At 37.5% G+C, this 23,373-nt stretch overlaps 1 protein-coding gene and 1 long non-coding RNA gene across 23 annotated transcripts in view; both read right to left on the minus strand.

Annotated features, from left to right (window-relative positions):
- The window catches only part of DMD (dystrophin), a 1,010,042-nt gene that overhangs the window by 506,631 nt on the left and 480,038 nt on the right, over positions 1 to 23,373 (minus strand). For 13 of the 22 annotated variants that reach the window (XM_083498284.1, XM_083498278.1, XM_083498288.1 and 10 more), the window contains 6 exons: positions 22,417 to 22,545; positions 18,616 to 18,786; positions 11,115 to 11,237; positions 10,293 to 10,430; positions 7,831 to 7,983; positions 6,745 to 6,927 (listed from right to left, as the gene is read on the minus strand). In XM_083498284.1, coding sequence (XP_083354410.1) covers positions 6,745 to 6,927; positions 7,831 to 7,983; positions 10,293 to 10,430; positions 11,115 to 11,237; positions 18,616 to 18,786; positions 22,417 to 22,545 — 897 coding nt within the window. Of the gene's footprint in view, positions 1 to 6,744; positions 6,928 to 7,830; positions 7,984 to 10,292; positions 10,431 to 11,114; positions 11,238 to 14,041; positions 14,114 to 18,615; positions 18,787 to 22,416; positions 22,546 to 23,373 lie in introns of those variants that run through there. The other 9 variants (XM_083498289.1, XM_083498286.1, XM_083498282.1 and 6 more) reach the window with 2 other exon arrangements.
- LOC310704641 lies at positions 406 to 5,481 on the minus strand. Its single transcript, XR_014524940.1, has 2 exons — positions 2,063 to 5,481; positions 406 to 1,742 (listed from the first exon to the last, which is right to left on the minus strand). It is a non-coding gene; the product is annotated as an uncharacterized lncRNA (long non-coding RNA).

Genomic DNA, 23,373 nt, shown 5'->3' on the forward strand with positions numbered 1-23,373 from the left:
AATTAAGTACTTAATCCAAGGTACCACTGCATTAGTGTTCCACAGTAAGAACTCTGCCCTTCCCCCATAGTCAATACACTCTCTCTTTCTCTCTCTCTCATATATTACTTTTTTAAATCTGCCTTTTTGCAGCAACATGTTATTTTGCTTATCTCCATTTACTTTTAATGAAACATAAGCATTTGTTTAAACATCAATTTTTTCAGAGGAGATTTTTCAGAGTTTATCCCCCCTCCCCATCTAAATCTTGGTGTGTTTTTTTTAAAGTAAAAGAATATTTGGAGGTGGAGAAAGCACCGTATTTAATGGTATTTAAATACTGGTCTGTTGCACCCAATATATAGGGTAGGAAGATGTAAACGTCAAGCTTTCCATGAAACATTCTATGACAAAAGTCAATTTTCATTTTATTTTCTTGTGCTTCGTAGCACAATATTTGCAATTGGAGTAAACAAAAAAACCCCATGATATTCCCCCACTCCCCGACATGTCCCATGCTAGCTAAGTTGATATATAAATTACAAGTTTACTCCAGGCAGCCTGCTTGTGACCTTCAGTAGCTGATTGAAATGCAGAATTCCTCTCCACAGGGTGTATTCCATGACCATTTGGACTGCAGTTCTAGCCCACCACACAGCAGATCCTGATAGTCATGCCATATTTTAATATCCTATATGAGGCAGGTTTGATAGGTAAGTGTATATAGCTTTCTGTGAAGCAGATATTTGAACGACATTTAGGTTGTATGCAATAAAATTATTTTCACTCAGACTTACACTATTTCTCTTAGAAACATGTAACAATTATTGCTAGCATTTGCAAATGCATATGCAGCTGTTAAAGGTATTCTATCATTGTATTATTATTTTTTACTATAAGAAGCAAAAGAAAATACTCATTTCTAATGCTTAGCTTTATTGTTTTAATTTAGTATTAGTAGAAGCAGTAGCATAGCAAATATTCAGAGTAGTCATTCTTAACTTATAACACTGAATCTGCTTTAAATGGCTTCAGCTAATTATAAATCACTGTGTGATAGATCTTATGTGGAATGCCCTTCAAATCCTATTACTCTTTTTGATAAAAGGAAGCCATTTCCAGTAAGAATACTTGAAGAATTTGATCTCAGAGAATTACACTGTGAATTGATTTGATCTGTACCTCCAGAACTAATGTTCAGATTGAAATTCACTTATCCCCCATATTTCACACATCGTATTTGCTCATCCACCATATTTCCAAAATATTCCAGTGTAATTATTGGTTTTAAAAATGTATCAAAAGTACAATGAGAAATGTGCAGTTTGAGGGGGAAACATTCTTTTGAATGAATATCTGAATGTGATAGTTTGTATAGATTATTTATTTTTAACATATTAATGTGGATGGGATGGGATAGACTTTTAAGTGAGAAAAGAGGTGAAAATGGCATGGACTTGAAATAGGCCCATCTCCAGTGCCCAGTATGTGTACAAAAGAACCTTTATTTATTTATTAAATCTATATCCTGACTTTCCTTCCAAAGAAGCCCAGGGTGACAAGCAACAAGTGATAAAACAATGAAAGCATCTTAAAAGCAATTCCAACACAGATGCAGACTGGGAAAGATTTCAACATAAAAGGCTTGCTGAAAGAAGAATATCTCATGAAGGCACAAAAAAGGCAACTGAGATGGCTCCTGTCTGATATTTAAGGGGAAGGCATTCCAAAGGGCTGGTGCCACAACACTAAAGGCCTGATTCCTATACAGTGGTGCCTCGCAAGACGAAAAGAATCCGTTCCGCGAGTCTCTTCGTCTTGCGGTTTTTTCCGTCTTGTGAAGCAAGCCCATTAGCGGCTTAGCGGATTAGCGCTATTAGCGGCTTAGCGGATCAGCTGATAAGCAGCTTAGTGGCTTGGGGAAAAGGGGGGGAGGGGGAAAAAACCCCGCAGGAACTCGCAAGACATTTTCGTCTTGCGAAGCAAGCCCATAGGAAATTCGTTTTGCGAAGCACCTCCAAAATGGAAAACCCTTTCGTCTAGCGGGTTTTCCGTCTTGCAAGGCATTCGTCTTGCAGGGCACCACTGTAATGTGCAGAATCATATAATTGCAGATCTGGAAGAATGAGGATCATCTAGTCCAGGACTATACAGCTGTCCCACATGGGGGTTGAACCTGCAACCTTGGCATTATCAGCACCACGCTCTAGCCAGCTGAGCTGGAGAATAGACCTCCTGATAAGATGATATCTGTCAGAAGCTCTCACCTCAGAGCACTGTGATTGACTGGATAAAAATAAGGGGTGAGACGATCTTTGAGATATCTTCATCCCAAGCTGTATATAGCTTAATACACCAGAACCAGAACCTTGCATTTAGCCTGGTAGCTAACTGGCACCCAACATAAGCAAAAGTGCTTTCATTGTATTACATTAAAAGCCCTTTATGAAATGCAATGAAATCACACTTTCAGCAACAGAAGAGTGGAGACAAGATATTGTGTAACTCTGTTGCCATCAGTGAAACTAAAAGACGATGAAGAAACCAAACAACCTTCTATAAATACGTTATAGTTGCTCACCACTACAGCTGCAATACTGCACTCAAGGAGATAATATAACAAGGTAGGTAGGCTATAGGGGCTCATTGTTGCTAAAAAATTACAGGAACCTTATTTGTCTTGTTATTCAATTTATGCAAGGCGTGTGAGTCTCTTGTTAACTTTGAAAGAGTCACTAACTTTAATAGACATCTAAACAATAAGTGACAATCCTTTTTTTAAGCTCCCTGAGAAGCCCTTTCTGTTAATTGTTCATCCTTTCTATTCACCAGTGCATCTTTGTTAAGCCAACTGCACTGTATTCAGTTGCTAAAAGCAATTCTGAAAGCTGTATTATATTGAGAGGAAATGTGAAAATTGCATGGCACTTTGCCCAAATAACATACTCAATTGTAAAAAATTAAAACATTGGAGCAGGAAAATAACCATTGTGATCTTGTGCTGAATTAATAGACAATATTGCATTTGGGAGTGGGGGGATACATAGCCTTAACAGCTTAGATATTCAGTCAGATGTAGAAAAGCTACACATTTAAATTCAGTGTGTTATCATAACCCTGACTGCCATATAACACCACTTTGCAAGTATGAACACACTGCAGACCTACCACCAAACAATTAAAACCCTCCATTTGGCAGAGTGATGCAAAGTATTCAGATCTAAATGGAACGGCTGGGAGGGAACAGATTTCATCCAATTCTTTCTTGTGGCTTAATAACATATCAAATTTGAAAGAGGAGAGATAAATTGTATGGCACGGTTTCCAACAGAGGTGACTTGATTACTCAAATGTTCCTGCTTGACTGCTCATTTTCCTTATATTCTCTGCACACCTGTGTCTATAGAAACCGAGTGTGAAGATCTGGTTGCTTGTTATATAAGTATGTAAATACTGTGCACATATTTCATTTTTTTCTATCAAAAAAATGGCTAAATATGTGTCCTTGACATGCTTTTGCCAGCAATAATATCTTAGTGAACTTGTGCTGAAAGTGGATAGGTTGGTTAAATTATCCTTTCTGGTTTCTAACAGATAAGCAAGAGTACTATGGTGATACGTTTGCAGAACAATTCCCAGGAGGTGCTCTTATAAAAATAGTGTATTAGCCTTTTATTTTTAAAGGAATGATAAAACCAGAGCAGACTTAAAACTAATTCAGCTATGAACTACTTGCAGTTGAACATGATCAAAAAAAGTCTGTAGACTTACCTTAATGTGCAGTATTTTTCAACATTCACTTTTATAATACCTTAGAACATGTTTAGATGATTAAATATAAGGCCACTTGCCTTATACCACCTCCAGCCCTAGAGCCTTTATAAGAGAGCGGTTTCCAGAGGAAGAACTGTGAGAAGAGAGGCTCTGTTTGTCATTATGGGGTGATTGGTTTCACCTGTCCTGCCCCACCTCCAACCTGAGGAATCTTCAGAAGCACTATGTGTATGTGTATTTTAATGAGCTGAATAGAGAGAGATCATGAGTTGTGGGAGTGTGGAGTGTGTGTGTGTTAGAAACTAACAGTGCTTTGTTTACTTTTTGTTTACTATTTTGTTAATGCTGTTAATATTGTTTATTATGAACTGTTATAACTTTATGTAAATTATAAATGCTGTATTGATTTGTTAATCATATATGACTTTTGCTTTAATTGTGATGTTTAGCTTATTTTTTGTTGCTTTGTTAAAAGCTTTATAGATTGTAATTGTTTTACTGATTTGTTAATTGTTCTATATGAGTTATGCCGTTTTTGTGACATTCTATTATGTTATTCTATCATATTCTATCATATTATCTATTTTATCATACTATTGTTATTTACTGTTTGTAAGCCAGTTTGGGATTCATTTGAATGTTGGTATGCTCTTTTAAAAGCACATCCTAGTACAAAACACTTCCAGTTTATGAGGTTGTTTGCTTTTGGACTCGCCTTGATTGAGTAGAAGAATGATGGATTATGTGAAATAGAATGTGCTGAGGTTGAGCCCTTGATCTTTAAAAGTGTGTGAGGACAAGCCAAACACCATGGCTGCAAACAAGAGCTTTATTTATGCTGCAAAGTAATGCAGTGTATTTCTAAATACCAGAGGCTATGGACAAACAGGCAATGCTATCACCATATTGCCCTTAAAAAAAAAAAAAGACTTCCCTAGAACAGCAGACTGGCAACTAGATGGAACTTCGATCTCACCACCAAGCATAGCTAGGGCAGTCTGTATAATTTGCATAGGGAAAGGATTGGATTCAAAGGTATCTTTTCCTAATGGAAGAATCTTTGGGCACAATACAAAATCTTCCTCCTATACGCACTGCTTTGCCTGGAATGCAGCAAAATTGTTTCCCCAGTTGTAGAATTACTTGATTTCTACATTTTGTTCTAAGAACAATTCTCCTAAGCAGAACACCAAATACTGGAATGTGAATTTCTTTTCAGTTTTTCTGCACAATCCTTTCTATACATGGTTGACCACATTATACATACATCTCTAAACAGTAAAAAACTACTTCACTGAAGATTTGTTGGCTTCTTAGTCAGGTTAATGAATAAAAGTTTCACCAAGAAATGGAAAACCTGAGGAATATACTCCACAAACGTAAGGGCAGAAAACTGAGGCTGTAGTCTCTTTCCAAAATCCTGTACAGCAAACACTGAATTGATGTAACTGAAGCAGATTAACAGCAACTGTGTGTTGTTGTTTTTTAAGCCCCCCAATTTTACTGCAGCTGTAATTACTGTGCACTAAATACACTGTATTTAGTGGGGATGTGGGTGGCGCTGTGGGTTAAACCACAGAGCCTAGGACTTGCTGATCAGAAGGTTGGCGGTTCGAATCCCCGCGATGGGGTGAGCTCCCGTTGCTCAGTCCCTGCTCCTGCCAACCTAGCAGTTCGAAAGCACGTCAAAGTGCAAGTAGATAAATATGTATCGCTCCAGCGGGAAGGTAAACGGTGTTTCCGTGCGCTGCTCTGGTTCACTAGAAGTGGCTTAGTCATGCTGGCCACATGACCCGGAAGCTGTACGCCAGCTCCCTCAGCTAATAAAGCGAGATGAGCGCCGCAACCCCAGAGTCGGTCACGACTGGACCTAATGGTCAGGGGTCCCTTTACCTTTAAATACACTGTAAAAAAACACCCTCTGCTAAGCAAGTGGGGGCAATTTCCATGATAATGAAAGGCATCTATATTCAATATATGATTGTATTTATGAGATCACTTGTGTAAACTTTATGAAAATATTTTCTGTAACCAAAGTTAGCTTCTGATTTCACAAAAGCATAAGAAATTTCCATAGTGCCATATATACATTAATACGTCCTCACAACATCCCTGTGAGGTAGGTAATGTCTATTCACTAGTTTTACAAATGAAACATTGATCCAGAGATTAAGTGAAATGGTGCATGTAATACAATTCTCATGCACTGAACATAACATGTTGCTCTCATCAGGGTTTTTTTTTAAAATAGGAAATGCTGTTCTTGTAATACATATATACAAACCAGAACTACAGTTCTTTCAATACCTAAAAGCTTAACTCAGCAAACCTGATTGCATCCTTTACTTGAAAGTACAATTTCAGATAAGACATATTTCCCAATGGCAGAGGTCTGCTGGATAGGTGAAAGAAGCATTCTCCCTCCTCCAGAAGTTATTAAAAAGAACATTTGAATTGTTCAGTGAAAAACTGAGAAAAATTATGTATTGTCCTATTAAGCTGAAAAGAGACTATGTTATGTATAAGAAGTAGAAATAAAAATTCTCCAATCTGTTCTTAGGTGTGTAGATTGTACATCATGAGGAAATAAAAGCTAATTAGTTTTTGCATGGGATGATAGGTTGAAAATACATATTTCTGAGTCACGCATGTTTATTGAACAAAATAAATGTATGGCACGCCGACAGGTTTAAACCGGTAATGTTATGGAAAATATGAGGCAACAAAAATTAAGATATACTTCTGTTGAATACTAAGGAATCTCTGCTGTTTATACTTGCTTGCTTGTGGTTTTTTTAAAATTTTAGGGCATTATCCAGGCAAATCGTGTACCACGAGGCTTATATTGTATGGCAAAATAAGGTGGCCCACATTTGCTGACCAGAGACTTTGTTTTAGGCAAGTTGGCATAGCAGTGGGTACTCTCATTGTTAGTAGGGTTCTGTTAGTAGCAGTATTTGCAAACATACATGTTTGCCAGGAACAACTCACAATTTGTGCATAGTTGAGTCTTCGAAATTGAGCAAATTTGCTCTCAATATCTCGCCAGCGCTTGCTGAGCTGTATCAGGGTTGGTTCCACTGCTTTTGCAGCCCCATCCTTAGACAAGCGATCAGCTTGTCTCTGTACCGCATTCAGCTCTTCCTTCTTCTTCTCCAATTCTCGATCAATTTCCTATTGAGCAAAATCAATACAGGGCCCAGGACAATTAGCTAACTAGATAATAAACTCCTAAGAATTAGCAAAATACTTCGGTAGAATCTTTCCCAACTTTATTGTTACAAACAAAAAAGTACACTTATTTTTATTTATTTTTGTTTACAATTAGACAGAAAAAAACAAAGGTGAGTATTGGGTCATTGATTTTAAATATTTAAGTGACATGTGTATTCTGGATAGTAATGTGGGCCCATATATTAACTGTCTAATACTCCCTAGCACAGTCTGACAGGTAATTGGAAAGATAGCTGTAATGTACAGAAACCACATATTAAATACCCATAGTGATTGTCAGTTGCATGGTTAGAGTTTTTAATTGTTTTTCTCAACGGAGAAGAAGCAAAGAACTCAACGGAGAATGAAGCAAAAGAAGACGATGCAAAATAAACGAGGCAATTCTTTGACAACAAATAAGTAAATCTTTAGAATTTTGACAATGAAATATGTTTATGTTCTGATGAAAATGAATGTGCTAACATGAAAAAAGAGTTCATCCATATACCGATAAGTCATTTGCTCATCTGGAATAAAGATACAGAATCAATTATTTTTTTCTATAAAGCAATGGAAGTTTCTAAACAGAGTACACTTGATATACACAAGTAAAGTATTATTTCCTATAAGTTTCTAAAATCTATTTAATGTAACATTTGCAAGGACACAAGGATAGGAATATGCAATTCAACAAGAATTACTTAAATCATTTAAATAATAATATTAAGTATTGAACTACTATATCTCTACATCTTATTACATTTACATACAGAGTGACACATATATGAACATATATATATATATAAAATAATAATAATTATAATTATAAAATAATATGTAACACTGCTTCTAAAATGGCATTACCTTTAGCTTCTGTTCATCTTGGGGGTCTGGTAAACTTGCTATTTTTTTCTCAATGTCATCCAGCCAGCTCATTAGATCATCAGCCTGCCTCTTATACTGATACCATTGAGGAGAAATCTCCAAAGCTTTTTTCCTTCTTTGAGACCTCAGATCCTGTTCACAATGCAGACATTATTAGAACTGCAAAAACAAGCTCATACTTGGCCTAGTTTGCATGTTGAAATAAGCCACAGTTTGTCTTAAACTACGGTTTAATTGTGATTTTACCTTCAGCAGCCACACAGGTTCTGTCAGCTTCTCCCCCTGCCCATTCAAGCAAGCCATAATATTATTTCATGTTTTATCCAAGACACAGTTTGGGATGAAAACCTCTGCAGCACGCAAAGAGCAGTCTTCTGTCAGCCTGCTGCATCCATACCTCAGTGCTACCTGACTGGCCATCTCATTAGACAAAGAAACTACCTTTACCTAACTATAACTCTGCAGAGCATGTATGAATGGGTTGTGTGACTGAGAGCTCTTGAATCAATGAAACTGATAAATTAGGTTGGAAAACTGGTGTCAATGTCTTGGTCCTTATGCTTTGATCCTGGCTTGCGTTTGTGATCAGTAGCAGATGATGGAGTATGGTGACAGCCCTTACACGACCTCCCAACGGTGGAGTTGTATCTGCTAATCAGGAGGGAGAGTGGGGGGAGCAAGACAGGAGTGAATGCAGGCCCGTGCAGAGCTTGTATGCAAAACTCTTCTTAGAATAAAGAGCCAGGCAGAGGGCCTTCTTGGTGGTGGTGCCCGCCCTGTGGAACGCCCTCCCATCAGATGTCAAGGAAATAAACAACTATCTGGCTTTTAGAAGACACCCGAAGGCAGCCCTGTTTAGGGAAGTTTTTAATGTTTGATGTATTATTCTGTTTTGAATCTGTTGGGAGCTGCCCAGCCAGATGGGTGGGGTATAAATAATAAATTTATTGTTATTGTTAACAATTGTCAAACAAAAGAGCAGCTGGTCCCTTGCAGGGGCCCCCAGCTGGCTTAGCCCTCCAAGGCCTAGGAACACACCAGGGCGGACGCCAACACTGAACAAACACACCAGGAGGAGCACCATATTGGCTCTGTGCTTGGAGGTAAGCACTGCCACCACGCCTTTCCGCAGTGGCGTAGCGTGGGGGGTGCAGGGGGGGGCCGGCCGCACCGGGCGCAACATCTGGGGGTAGGGTTAGGGGGCGCAAATCCACGTGTTAGGGGGCGCAAATCCACGGGGTAGGGGGCGCAAATTACTTGCCTTGCCCCGGGTGCTGACAACCCACGCTACGCCACTGCCTTTCCGTCTGCTACTGTTCATTAGATCTAGACTATAATTGGTTTGTTTCAAACCATGAGTGCTAAAATGGAAATAAACTGCCACTGTGGGGGGGGGGAGGGGAAGAAGCTATGTGTGGGGGTGGGGGGAATCCGGAGAGGAAGCGCATTCACAATTAAAACATGGTTTAAGACAAACAGTGATTTTTTGCAACTTGTGAACAAGGCATATAAATGGTGGCCAATATGTACACGGGGTGGTGGTGGTATATAAATAGTTATGCAAATATATGAACCATGATTGTACTACAAGTAAAGGCTAAATATTTTCTTATTTACTGATTTCTCTAAGTAGGCTATGTTAATTTCTGAACAATGTATATACATCTTTCAATAAGTTTTAAACTATTCTAATTGATTGTGTTTTATAAATATTATAGTTAAATTAAATTATGCATTATTGGGGATCCGCCCTTCCCTCTTAATCTTTCCCTATAATTCAATTTTCAGTCTACAAGGTACAAATTTGCTTAACTACTCAATAGTCTTAGTGTTATACGTCAAGGCTGAATGCGTTCAGTGAGTCACAAAAATGAAAAATAAGATAAATAACCATGCCCCTTGTAAAGATTGTCAGTAAGAATCTGATCAATCTAAATAAAATTTTACTATCATTAAAGGCTTTGCATAAAACAGCTTTGCATAATACCAAAGCACAAAATCTGAATTACATATACAGTTTTCTTAATCAAAGGCATTTTAATTTGTCAGAAGAATGCACTGAAAAAAACACTGAAAAGTTGTAGAAATTCTAACAGTCCTGCATGGGAACCTATCAAAAAGGTATGTTTAAAATGAATTGAAGGTTTTTCTCTATTCCTAGGCATAAAATGAAAAATAGCTATCTGCAACCAGGAATGTCAAATAGCAATGGCTGCCGACAAATCCTCTTTCATAATCATAGAGCAGACTGCATTGATTTCTTAAACAACAACTAGAAAACCATTGTGGAAGACCATATCTATGTGGAGGGGGCAAGATGCTAGGGTAGATGCTAAAGAACATCAGCTGTTGAGAGACTGCTGAACTCTCCATCCCTGCCCAATACCAACATATATAAAAAAGATCAGAGAATTTGTGCATTTATTAGTTATGTTCTCTACCTTGAGAGCATTATGCTTAGTCTGCAACAGGTGCTGTTTACTTTTTATTTCCTCTCTTTTTCTTTCATCTGTGATTGTTTGGTGAAGCACATTTCCTCGTTGAAGCAGTTCTTTTACAGTACCCTCATTATCTTCACTCTGATTTTTTTTTAATGAAAAGAAAAAGAATTAATGTAATCAAAATTCTCTCCAAATATATATATCTACACATAAAGCAAGACTGCTTAGCCTGTTGAATCTTGAAAAAATATATTGTGCTATTACTAATCATTATTATCATCATCATCCTTTATACACCATGAATATACATGGTGTTTCACATATGAACAAGAAAAACCAACCGCCCTGCAAACAGAAGACCTTAAACTCAAAAAAGACAGCAGAGGGTAGAGGGATTTCAAATACTGAAATTAGAAAGGGATATAAAAAGTATAAAATGAATAGCTGACATCATCCACAAATGGTCTTTTCCTACCTCTGCTTTAGTCAGCATCAGGTTAAATGAAAGATTTGTAGATTGATCCAGCATATCTAAAACTTGGTGCTGGACATACACTTCTGTCCGTTTCAGAAAATTATTCCGAAGGAATAAACAAGTATTATTCTATGAAAGTTAACATTGTATATATTACTAGAACATTATGATGACAATGCTACAAACAGTAAACGCTGCAGTAAAATTTTATAGCAGCTAAACAGAACGACAGTGTGTTTAACCTGTCTAAAGAGTCAAATGCAAACGTAGAGGTTTCTAATTTTTACTCCAGCACTTATTCCATTTCCATTTCCATTTTACTCATACTCCCATCACAACCAATTTACCATATCTTTATTGAAGTCTTCCTCTTTCAGATTCACCCCCTGCTGAATTTCAGCCTCCAGTGGTTCAAGCAATTTTTGTATATCGTAGTTAAACTGTTCCAATTCCTTCAAAGGAATGAAGGGCTTTAAAGAACGGTTGGAAAGTTGGGAAGGGGGAGAGAGAAAGGAAGATTGTCAATTTTACATCACATACTGTTTTATTACAGACATAAACCAAAGCGACATATCTGTTTTGCCCCCAACTGTTAAATTAATTACATACACATTTTGGGTATTTTACAAAATAGCTTTTATGTAACAAAACTAGTGGTAGTACCTTGCTTGATCAATCTTTATTTATGGCTCTTACCTAGCAGTTTTGTTTATGCTGCAAAAGGAACTTCATCAACCATATAAAAACATCATAAATCATCAAAATGAAAAAGCAATATTAAAACTATATAAAAGCCATAAAATGATAAAAGCCACAATCAATATCAAGGTATTTGCTGGGTTTTTTCAACTTCTTCACCAACAAAGCAAATATGTTTAATGAATACATATTTGGCTTGGATTGGTAGATGCATGTAAATAAATATGTAGAATGTGCATTCAATGAATTTTAAACTTTATGAGAACTGGGGAGGAAACACACTTCTGACATTTTGTTTAAACCTGGCCTATCAGAAATTCATCACACATTCAGAAGCAATTTTTCCACAAATATGCATATATATCATATTCTATATTGTTTTAAACTTCAAAAGATATTTTTATTAAAGGCAGAAATATAACCATATTAATAAAACAGAAAAGTATTCCACAAATTCTGAGTATTTCTAGCACAGTACATTAAAAATATACCACTTTAAAAAGTGGGAAATCACCTGTTTCCCCCCCCCCCTCCCCGCCCCAAACAAAAGCAATATTGGGATTTAGAAAGCTTTATGAGAAGGCTTAGTTACTGATTTATGTAAATTATAATACTGTCTTTAATTTAGAATCTTATCATGACTAAGGACTACTTATGAACTTCAATAAGCTAGATTTCACTTGTTTTCATTAATGCATCACATGGGGGAAATTAATATGTGTGTACTTACAATTTAATATAAAGTCTTAAGTGCATTCTAATACTAAGATGTAAAATGATCAAATTGTTACATAGTGAACTTCCATTTTTGTAAACTTTGAACATCCTTGTTGATGCGGTGCAATTTTAATCATTCATAAACAAAGAAACAAAATAAAAGATCCCTTTCAGATTCCTGGCATTAGATCTACTTTTAAGACTTTCAGGTGTTAGACACAAAACTACTCAGCTAACACAGTGCCATAAACCAGCAATTTTAATCAAAATGAGCTGTTAAAACATGTGACAAATGACACAGGTTTACAGACACATAAGTAAAAGAGTCATCGTTTGGGAACATACAGTTCTGTGTTCCAAGCTAAAATGGATCAAAAGATAATTTAGCCCATGGCATTGCCCTAAGCACACATAATTCAGTTCTTCAAATATCAGTCTAAGCAATTTTGAATGTCAGCGATCCCAACGTTTATTTCCATTTCTCCTGCAGCTTCTTTATTCCTAAAAATCTGCTTCTTTCACACTTGGGGTCACTCTGGAATAGAGTGACATTGGGTTCGGGGCTGCAGTAGTAAGGGAAATGGGCAAAAGCGCCTTCTGTTTATGAACCTCACCCATAGTTGGTCAAGGACTTTTTATCGCAACCATGTGAAATGTCAGCTAAAGGATATACGCTGGATGACAATTTGCTGCTGGGCCAAGTTACTGCTACTACTGTATAAAGCAACTTATATTTAAATAATCGCCTCACCTTTTATACCCTTGCCTGACCTTTATGACCTGCAACTGCCTCACAATTTGCCATTCCTTGTTATTATCAACTAGAAATAGTGCATTCCGTGTTGTGGCACTGAGCTCATGGAACTCTTTGCCCAGTGAGATTAGACTGACACATTCTGTAATGTGTTTTAGGCATCACCTTAAAAATTTGTTGTTATAGCAAGCCTCCTCTTGAAGGTGGCCTATATTGTATTTCTGTGAGTATGCTGCATTTTATTATGTCTTCTGTATGGATTTTATTCTGTATTGGTTTTAAATTTTATACACTGCATAGGTATATTGATTTGATTATAGGGTATAAAAATTGACACGATAAATATATATAAGCCCTTGAGCAAATGTTATTAAATAATCATGGGATAAAACAATAGATAAGAGCAGTATTGCATTCTGTGTGAATTAAGACGGGTTTTCAGATGTTCCCATTTTTCTAAATTTCTGGTTATTTATATAAAAAATGATGCATATTATTCATATTTTGGCATGAAGGATGGTAGAACGTAAATTTACAAAATCGTATTTTGAAAATCTTAGCCACAAAAGGCAGAGCTAGCACAGAAGTTTGTCAGGAAGAGAACTCTGTTCAGCTGAAATAAATGGAGGGAGATTTTTATGACTATTTTGGACAAAAAACATTAGCATACCTTGGACTTAACTGTGTTTCCACTAGAACATATTTCCCACTATGGAGCAAGAAAGAATATGAAGACCTCACATAACCAGGTCTACCGAGAAGCAAGTCCCATTGAATTCAATGGCATTTGCTCCCAGGTAAGTGGGGTTAGGATTGCTGCTTAATACCACAGCTTTATTAAGGGATCTTAATAATAATAAAAAAATCCCTCACAGAACCCACCTACCAAATCCTCAGGAAGCTAGGAAGTTCCAATAGACACAAATCAGATTCTACTTTCTTTATGTGAGAGCAGACCCAGACAGAGGGGGGGCCATATGGGCCACTTGGCCTGGGCCTCCAATTCCAAAGGGGGCTTCGGTCAGCATATTCACAATACTTACTTATTTATAAGACTTCAGTTATCCCCAGGGTAAAAAAAAAAGGGGGGGGGACATTATCTACCTGGCCTGGGCCTCTGCCTGTCTCCGCAAGGTCCTGTGTGAGAGGGATGAGAGGGAGGCAAGTAGAGACCCCACCTGTGTCAGTCAGACTGTTCCCTCTCGCAGCATTCCTGTATGGTGGAAGAAAAGGGGCTGCGGGAGGGGTCAGCTCCAGAAGCTCCTTGCTGATCTCTCCCTCTCTGCTCACAGCCTCCACAGTTTGATGGAGACTCTGCCAGCCTTTGGCTTAAACCAGTGATTTGGCCTTTTTGTGAGGCAAATTATACTTCCTGATTTTCCTTCGCCTCAACCTGCCTCACCACCAGCCTTCACACTTCAGCCTTCTCCTCCAGCTTCTTCCTCTTCTGGCCCATTCTCGGAGTGGCAGAACTGGCATTTTTATGTTCCAGCCAGCCTACCATTCATTCAACCAATCAGATTTTAAGTGGCACTGAATTCATTATCAGACCACTTTTCCTATTCAAGGAGTGACCAATGATTTCTATCCAAGAAGCCAGTGAGAAGCGAAATATTACAATCGTCTGAAACAAAAATAAAAAGAACCCAGATTTTCTCAGCTAACTGCCATCTGCCAGTCACAGAGGATACTTAGTATTCTAAAGTTAACCTTTCACATAGCACCACATACACAGTTAACTCTTATATCCTGTCTTGGTAAGCACATTGTAAAAGGTGATTTCTTCATGGGCCCACAGAGTTTTTAACAGAAACAGAAAACCACTAGCCATGCATTTCCATTTTCCTGTTCCCTGGTGTTTCTTAAAAAAAATATTCCTACTTGCCTTTCCATGACAATTTTTACCTGATTTTTAAAAAATATACAAATATTTTAGCCAAGCCTGTTGCTTTCTAAAAATGCTATTAATTCCTCAACCTTTGGCTTCTATAATCTTAAAGATCCCTAAATAAGTGTGATTAAAAGAAAATGGTCTAAATTACAATAAGGTTAAAATCTTGGTCATATTTAAAAGACTAATGTATCGCAAATAAAAATCCTCTCAGCAGTAACCCATTTCTTGATAAATACATTCTACCCAGTGTTTTATTTCAATTTCCACAAGAAAATGTGTCTGAGGGCAAACTAGTCAACATTAAATCAAGGCATGGCAAAGATTAACTGAAAGAAACAAATAGGAGTGTTGGATCTTCAAGACTGAACACAGACAATTGGTACCTGAGGCAGAAAGTTCAAGTAGCAACATTATACAAATAAACCACTCTTTAATAGCACCCATAATTTGCTACCTAAGGCAGCCACTTCATCTTGCCTAATGGTAAGGTCATTTTTGATGATGTCATTACAGCTTTAGTACTTTATTTAAACCCAGAGAACAATAACATTGTTGCATGCCTCCCCAATGTCTGAGTGGTACAATATTTCATGGGTCTCAAGCACTTACCCAGGGTTCATGTTTCCTTTGGAAAGAGGCAAAGCAGAGACACTGCTGTCTTTTTGATATATGATTTATTTACACACACACACAAACACACATCCTGAGCCTACAGTGGAGGGATTCACAAAATTAACACCTCAAGAGGGCTTTGCTTCTTCCCTGGCTGCAGCTTAGAATTCAAAGAGAAATCAAACATCATTCTGACTCTCTCTCCATCTTACTCCATTTGCTTCTAGCTCACATCACTGCAAACTCTCTGCCCTCAACTCTGGCACTGTCCTTCTAAATAACTGTGGGCACCTCATCAGGAAGCTAGCCTTGCCTATATTTTAACACTTGCTGGATCCAGGGGTTGGAAGGGTCTCAGCATACCCCCTACTCCCCCGCCCCCTGCAAACTCATAACACCATGTTGACCATTTAGGAAGCTTAGTAGGCTGACCTATATTTTGTTAATCTTTGCACCGGACACAAACCAGAACAGGTAGTGTGGTGTGACGAACAGGTTGTTCATTAACAAAACAAATATTTTCAGCAAACTACAAATGGAGGGTTTCTTTATAAATATTTTCAGGGCATACATATTGAAATGTAAATGTAATGTTCTGTGTGAAATGTAACATTTGAATGCAACAAAGTTGTGTATTACACGGGTACAACTGATCAGGAAGGAAGAATATATTGTTTCTGTGCAAGGTGTGTTTGCGCTGCAAAATAAGCTTGTTTGCACATAAGTCAAATTATGGCTTTCCACAGCACCCCTTAGTACAGTGCTTTGAATCCAAACCACTTTCTCGGGGGGGGGGGATGCTCTGCTTAAAAATACAGCATGTTTATTTTTTCCAGAGTAAGCAGTTTGTATTCAAAGCACCAGACGAAGTGCTATCTGCTGATCAGTGGTCACAAGGAGCCTCTCTGAAGGCACGTACCCAGTGCCAATCAGCTAATTGGTGCTGAAAGCACACATTCAAAACAAGTTGCTGTTAACTGTAATGATTGTGATGTCAGATGATTTACAGATGGTTGAGCCAGACCAACTATCAAAGTTGGTCCGTAGTGGATGTGTGGAATAAGGATCTGGCCCACTAGCCAGATCAAGCTGCCTATCCCTGACTTACCTGGGCCATGCAGACACCACCTTCCCAGTCACTTTTACTTCTGTGCCAAGCTAAGCTAAGCCACAACTAAATCTTGGCTATAGTTTGTGGTTAGTGAGGAGAGAGCATAGTTATGACAGCTTAATATACTACGCAAAACTTTTGCTTTTGCCAAAATATATGAATTGTGTTCTGTGTTAATTCTGAAGCTTCCGATTTTCAGTGCTAAGCACTCATGCATGAAAAGCATAAAAACTGCTGGTTGCTGACTGAGTAGATTGAAACCAGCTCCAGATTCCCAATGCTTGTCTGTGATTACATGGAACTTATAATCAATAGGATAGTGTACTATTTGGGGCTATTCCCATAATTATGTGTTTCTTTAGAACAGGGATGGGGAAATAGTCACCCTCCAGATTTCATTGCACTTCAAGTCCTAGCCAACATTACCAATGATTAGGAATAATAGAAATTGTATTCCAACAATATCTGGAGCATCACTACTTCTCAATCCCTGCTTTACAATATGCTTGTATGCAGTATGAACCTTCATTTCTTTCCCTATTATTTTTTTAAACAAAAATTTATATAAATGCCCTCTAATTTTATTAATGAACCCTGGACCATTTTTACCTCAACAGAATTTTGCATCAATTTGTGTATAGTACATTTTGTGCAATGGCTTTTAGATTCTATACAAGTTTCACAACTTCAAGTACCTTATCTCACCTAAGTGCACTTTTCACATTTATTAGGTGGCACTGGGATTGGAAGTTTCAAAAAACAGTTCACTGGTGCTCAGCTAGGCACAATTCATGTTGGGGAAAGTGTGTATGTGGACAACTTTGATAAGGCAAAATTTCCCAACTTCTCCTGTAGCTGTATCACCAGCTTTTGGAGCTGTAGATGCTGTGGTTGCATGCAAGTGGCCCTTGACCTCCTGTTAAGAGCCTAGCTGGGTGGAAAAGGCTCTGAAAGAGAGCCACTACATGCCAGAATATATAATACTGGACTAGACAAAACAATAGTCTGACTCAGTATGTAGCAGTTTCATAATTCCATATGTCAACTTTTGTTTTTGTGTTGGGGTATGGACTCAAAGGCAGACTTACTTCAGCTCTCTCAGGCTTCCTGAAGTTGTCACTTCTTTTCTAAATGTCAGTGGTTTAGCCCCTTCCTCTCACCCTTTTTCAAGTACAAATATTGGTGGGTTCAGGTCTAAGCAGCTTTGCCCATTAACTTGCTCTCCTGGCTGCCTCCAAGCAAACTAGATCTCAAGGCTGCATTGCTATGCATATTTACATGGGAGTAAATCTGATTGAGCAAAATGGGAGTTACTTAAGGATAAGCATGCATAGGATTGTGCTATAAGTTGCCCTGTTGGGCTAAAAAAAACATTGTCATCCAGAACTGCCTAATGATTTAGCGAACTGGTCTTAGAAAAGCTGGCTTTAGGAAAGTTAAAAGTACCAAATATTTACCACACTTCTTTTAAGCTCTCTCCAACTCTTCCACTGATACAGCTCAGCAACCATACAGACAAACAAAATTGGTGAAAATGATTTGCTTTTGACTCATTCTCACTGAGTTGATCTTATTGACTTGCAAACATATCAGCATGAAACTTGTGAACAGATTCTTGCACCGGAAGCACCAATGTGAATTTGCTTTAAGACAACATGCTAGACAGAAAAGCCGCATGCTAATTTTACATGTCCTCCATTTTGGTATGACAGCATGCTTTTTAGTGATACAACAACAAGCATCATTTCTTTCTTTTTTTCCTCAGCAGGATTTTTTTTTATGCTGTGGCTAGTGAAAGCAGTAGTAATAATAATAATAATAATAATAATAATAATAATAATAATAATAGGAACTTTGCTTCTGGAAGGGACAGTTTATTTTACATACACACTCACACAAAGGCTCTTCCAATGTTTCAGTTTCTAAATTCCGGATTTCACTCCTTTGTCCTTGCTAGCTTCTGCTTTGTAAAACTTGCCCTCAAAAAAACCCAACCATACCCACTTTGCGAAGCTCTCTTTAGCATATACAAGTAGCTCAGCAAGGAGCATGTCCTCCTACCTTTTCACTTTTAATTCTTTCTGATAGGGCTGCAAATCGCTGGTTGAGCTCTGCCAGTTTAGGCTCTATTACTTTCCTGCAGTGATCTCCACGGTTTGTCATCAAGTCTACTGCCTGGTCACGCACAGAGTCCACCTTTGGACGCATATCATTCAGCTCAGTCTTTAAGCGCTACAGTCCATGAGTAAGAGACAGGGCTTGAAGTTAGTAATAAATGCAGGAAGGAAGGGAGGGAAAAGAGAAAGAGAGAGTGTGCAAAGGAATATGGAGCAAAACCATAAAGCAAACGTTAGATAAATGCTTGTGACTAAGCATACAGTTGTGTAGCTCTGAACAGTCCATGCCTAGCTTTTCATATATATTTTCAGGCTGACAGAAACAGTGAAACAGAAGATGAATACGCATTTAATCAAAGACATAGGAAAAACATCCTGAATAACTTATTTTTTCCTCAGCTGATTCCCTGAACAACACAAATATGTTTATTTTCAGAATAGCAAGAGCCTTTTTTGACCCCATTTAATAGCAGATACTCACACTGTAGTGCTCCTGTTCAGGGTGCTCCAATTTCATTCCCCCTCCCACAAAGCTTTCTATGCCCCCACCAACAGTCAAGTCAGCATGCTCACTGTTCATTGGACTGTTTCTTGCCTCCTCTAAAATGTTTAACACTTCCAGGTTTTTTGTACTTGTGCAAACTTTGAGGTTCCTCTAAGACTGTTGATACCTTCTTCTTGAATTGTGGATAACTACAGTAATATAGCCATTTGGATCATTACGAACCAGCACTCAGATAACCAAGATCATCGTTAGAATACATATGCAGAAAGATTTCATGCTTTCTTCTTGCAAATTTCAGCTCAGTGACAGGCCACTATCTCCGACCAATATAATATGGTCTGTTATAGGATTACTGAGATGTTAGGTGTTTTGTTCATTAAGAAACAAAGCTATAGAAATCCTATGTATTAATGGTATGCATAGGAACCAGAAGGTATTCTACAGAAGAGATCTCTCACAGTTTCCTTAAGGTATTTAAAAAATATGTTAGTACATCCCTGTACTCCACTTCCAGCGCTCTTAAAACAGTTTTCCCTCACATCATATTCCATGCTATCATTATCCTACAGAAAAAAATATTTCAGTGTTGTTCTGGTGTATATATATATATGCATCTATCATCTATCTATCTATCTATCTATCTATCTATCTATCTATCTATCGGACACAACTAAATGACTAAACAACAACAATCTATCTATCTATCTATCTATCTATATATATCTATCTATCCATCTATATATTATATGCACACACACATTTAATTATTTAAAACCAATGTAGGTTCAATGCAAAAGATATCTACATATGTTCAAGAGAAAATGACCATACATTTCTATCAAGAGTCTCAAATGGGGGACTCTTGAGAAAGCCCTGTAACACTCTGGTTACTGCAAGTAACAAGAACTGGTGGCTTCAGTTAAATCTATGCTATAAGCCTAGCACTGCAGATGGCTGGAGTGATACTATACTTTCAGCCCAATAATGATCACAATAAGCCAAGAGAGCCTCACCTGGCTCTATAAAACTGATGAATCTGGCTTGGTTCCTTAGTTTCAGCAAACTGAGCTGTTTTACTTGCTTGGCCAATTGCTTGGCCTACAAGCCGTCAGCCCTAACAAATTCTCAATTCAAACTTTTTTGAAATCGAACTTTTTTGTGAAAATGTGATTATACTTTGAACTGCTTAGGCTACTCCAACTGAGTTCATCCTGCTAAAAAAGGAGTGTATTTAATCCCTCTGAGATCCAGTTAGAAAGAGGCATAGAAACTTTCTGGTTCTGATAATGATATAGTTGTCTGAAATTGTAGTTTTACCTCAATAAATGAGATCTTTGTTTATTATGAACATCTACCTCTATATTATATGTCTACAGCTTTAGCTAGCCCAAGAGTTGTTGGTGGACTATGCACAAGCTTACAATGATGATGGAATGATACAGAATTTCATACTGACATAGTGTAAGTTTTGAATCATTTAATTTCACCAGCTGGAGATATGCAATTTGTGTAACAGGTACTGTTTTGAGACAATGAACCTAATTGTTCATAACCTAATTGTTAGGGGCTTTTATTCCGGAAATGGAACTATTTCCAACCTAAAAGTAAGCTTTTCGTATTTACAAGAATTTACATATTGAAAGCTTTACCTCTGTAAGACAAACCGGATAGAAACAAAAGGATTATTATTGCTGAGAAACTTTCAGAGACCTGATTCCATGTCTGCACCTTAATTTTTCATCATTATACTTACTGACAGATACCCACTCTTCAGAGGATCTGCCACTGGAATTTTAGGAAGCATTTTTTTAAAAAAGGAAGACTAACCTGGGCCCTTAGTCCATACAAGCATATGTATAATTTAAACAATGTTAGGTCTAATTATTACTTACTTTCTAAAATGCTTCTAATTTCTATGTCTTTTCCATACAAAATATCCTCTTTACAACACAAAACTGCTTGGAGAAATAAATGCATCCATAATTTCCTGTTTAGAGAGAATAACTGAATTTCTATTCTATTAATACTTGGTGCTGTTTGGTGCAACAGAAGATAGGAAAACATCTTGTGTTTACAAGGGAGTGAATGAAATTCCAGTTTCCAGAACACTTTACCAAGAGCAGTGGTTATCGTGATGGTAGTGTTGACATATTAGGAGTCTCTAGGCTGAGAATCAAGTCAAATTCTGACATTACAGGAATGCAGGTTGCCATTTTCCCTGCTCCTCTTGTCCATTATTGGATCAGTATGGAAGCAGAAAGCATGAAACTATGATCAGTAAGATCTAACCCATTTATTATAGCCAGCACTAGATATTGAAGACCAGGCTGTTCCCACTTCATAAAGGCAGGGGAGCATGAGACATTGAGATTTCTCTGTTGGATCTTTTCTTATTTCAGAATTCTGAAGGAGGCAGCAAATTGAGCTACACCAATCAGGGTAAAGAAAGCTAGAAGGGAAGGGGGTTAGGAATAATATTTCTTATACAAATAGTGGAGCACAATTCTTGACGAGCTATGAAGACTCAGGCCAGGAATCTTAGAAAGAAGAACCAGAAGTTGTGAAAGTAAGCAAGACTTTGAAGAGATTGAAGTTTGGAAATATATATCCCCCCACACACACACATCATACTTCGATCAGGTGGTTATAAACCTGATTTATTACCAAGTATGATATTAATTTATATGAAGCACTGCATAATTTGTATGATTATATTTTTGCAACAGAAGTTACACATACATTTAAGCCATCCTATAACACGCTTTGAAATATCCCTCTTCAAATGATGAACCACTTCCACAAAGATAATATCAAACTGAAATACAATGTTGTCAAATGAAATCACTGCTCAGAGAGCTTTGAAGTGACATGAATATATAACAAACAACAATCCTCAGAAGAATAGATATTTGATAAAAGGAGCAAACTGATAAAAGAAGGCTGGTATTTCATTTTTAAACAGATACAAATGATATTCAAGAGATACAGGCCTAACAATAAGTGTTCTACTCACCATGAAATCCTCAAGCCAATAACTTATTTGGCTTTTGTACTGAATACACTTACCTTCACTATGCTCTATTAAGCAATTTAAAAGCTGTTAGACAGTGCCTTTGTTAAGAGAAAATGTGTTTTGCTTTTATCTAAAAATATTATTTGAAACCTGTAGGGCAAAAACCCTGGGGATGCACACTATTAGATTTTTATAATAATTTTTTTTCAGAAAATTGTATTTGTTACCTTAAGAATTTCTTCCCTTTGCTGAGGTTTTTGTGTTTCAGATTCATCCAATAGTATTTCCGCCCGATACATCCAGGTGGTGATGTTAGCAACATTCTGATCAAAATTCTCCATGTGTCTCTGATATGCCTGCATAGAAAGGGAATAGAACATATTATTAAGTAATTAGTAGCTGAGACAAAAAGAAAAGAGAATTGGCCAGGTCCATAGAACTGTAAACCAGCTTCCATGAGCGCAGGGGGACTTTAGATTCTCAACTTGTATGGCAAAGTGAAAGGTGTTCCAAAAGCAATATTTGATAATGTTTTAGGAAGCTTTAAAAATTATTTTGGTGTCCACAAAGTACCTAAAGTAATTCTCTGAATTACTTTAAAAACATATTAAAACATCAACCACTGGTTCTCATATAAGAAAGAATCATTCTATAGTGTGTGTGTGTACTGTATGCTCATATCAAAAACAGTAACAATATCAGAACAGACAACTGATGAATTGAATAAAATGATACCAAGAGATAGAAAATTTGTTTTTTCTGATAATTGCTATTGCCAAGACTGAAGAAAAAGAGAAAACACAGCATGGGTTTATCTTGTCCTGCTGTTTTCCCCTGGGGAAAGCCACTCTCAATCAGAACAAACAGCAATTGGGTTTCCCCCCCCCCTGGATTGACATTTGTCTGATTTAGCACTAAAGAGCAGGTTTTCTCTGGGAAAGGAACATGGCAAAGAGAAAACCACTTGGACTCATGCTTTCTAGGCACAGTACAAGTGGAAGTGTGAATGAGACAGACCTATGCTACAGCTCAGGAAGACTGTGTTGCTCAAATAAGGCTCATCTGGCAAAGGCTGCTACCTAAAGCACAGTGGTTCATCATATGAGGACAGCCACACAGCAGATCCTGGCATGCCAGTAGGAGTAGCCCATTTAGAAATCATTCCTACCCTTAAAGCATTCTCA

The sequence above is a fragment of the Podarcis liolepis genome (assembly GCF_965112155.1).
Source record: "Podarcis liolepis genome assembly, chromosome: 4".
NCBI classification, from domain to species: domain Eukaryota; kingdom Metazoa; phylum Chordata; class Lepidosauria; order Squamata; family Lacertidae; genus Podarcis; species Podarcis liolepis.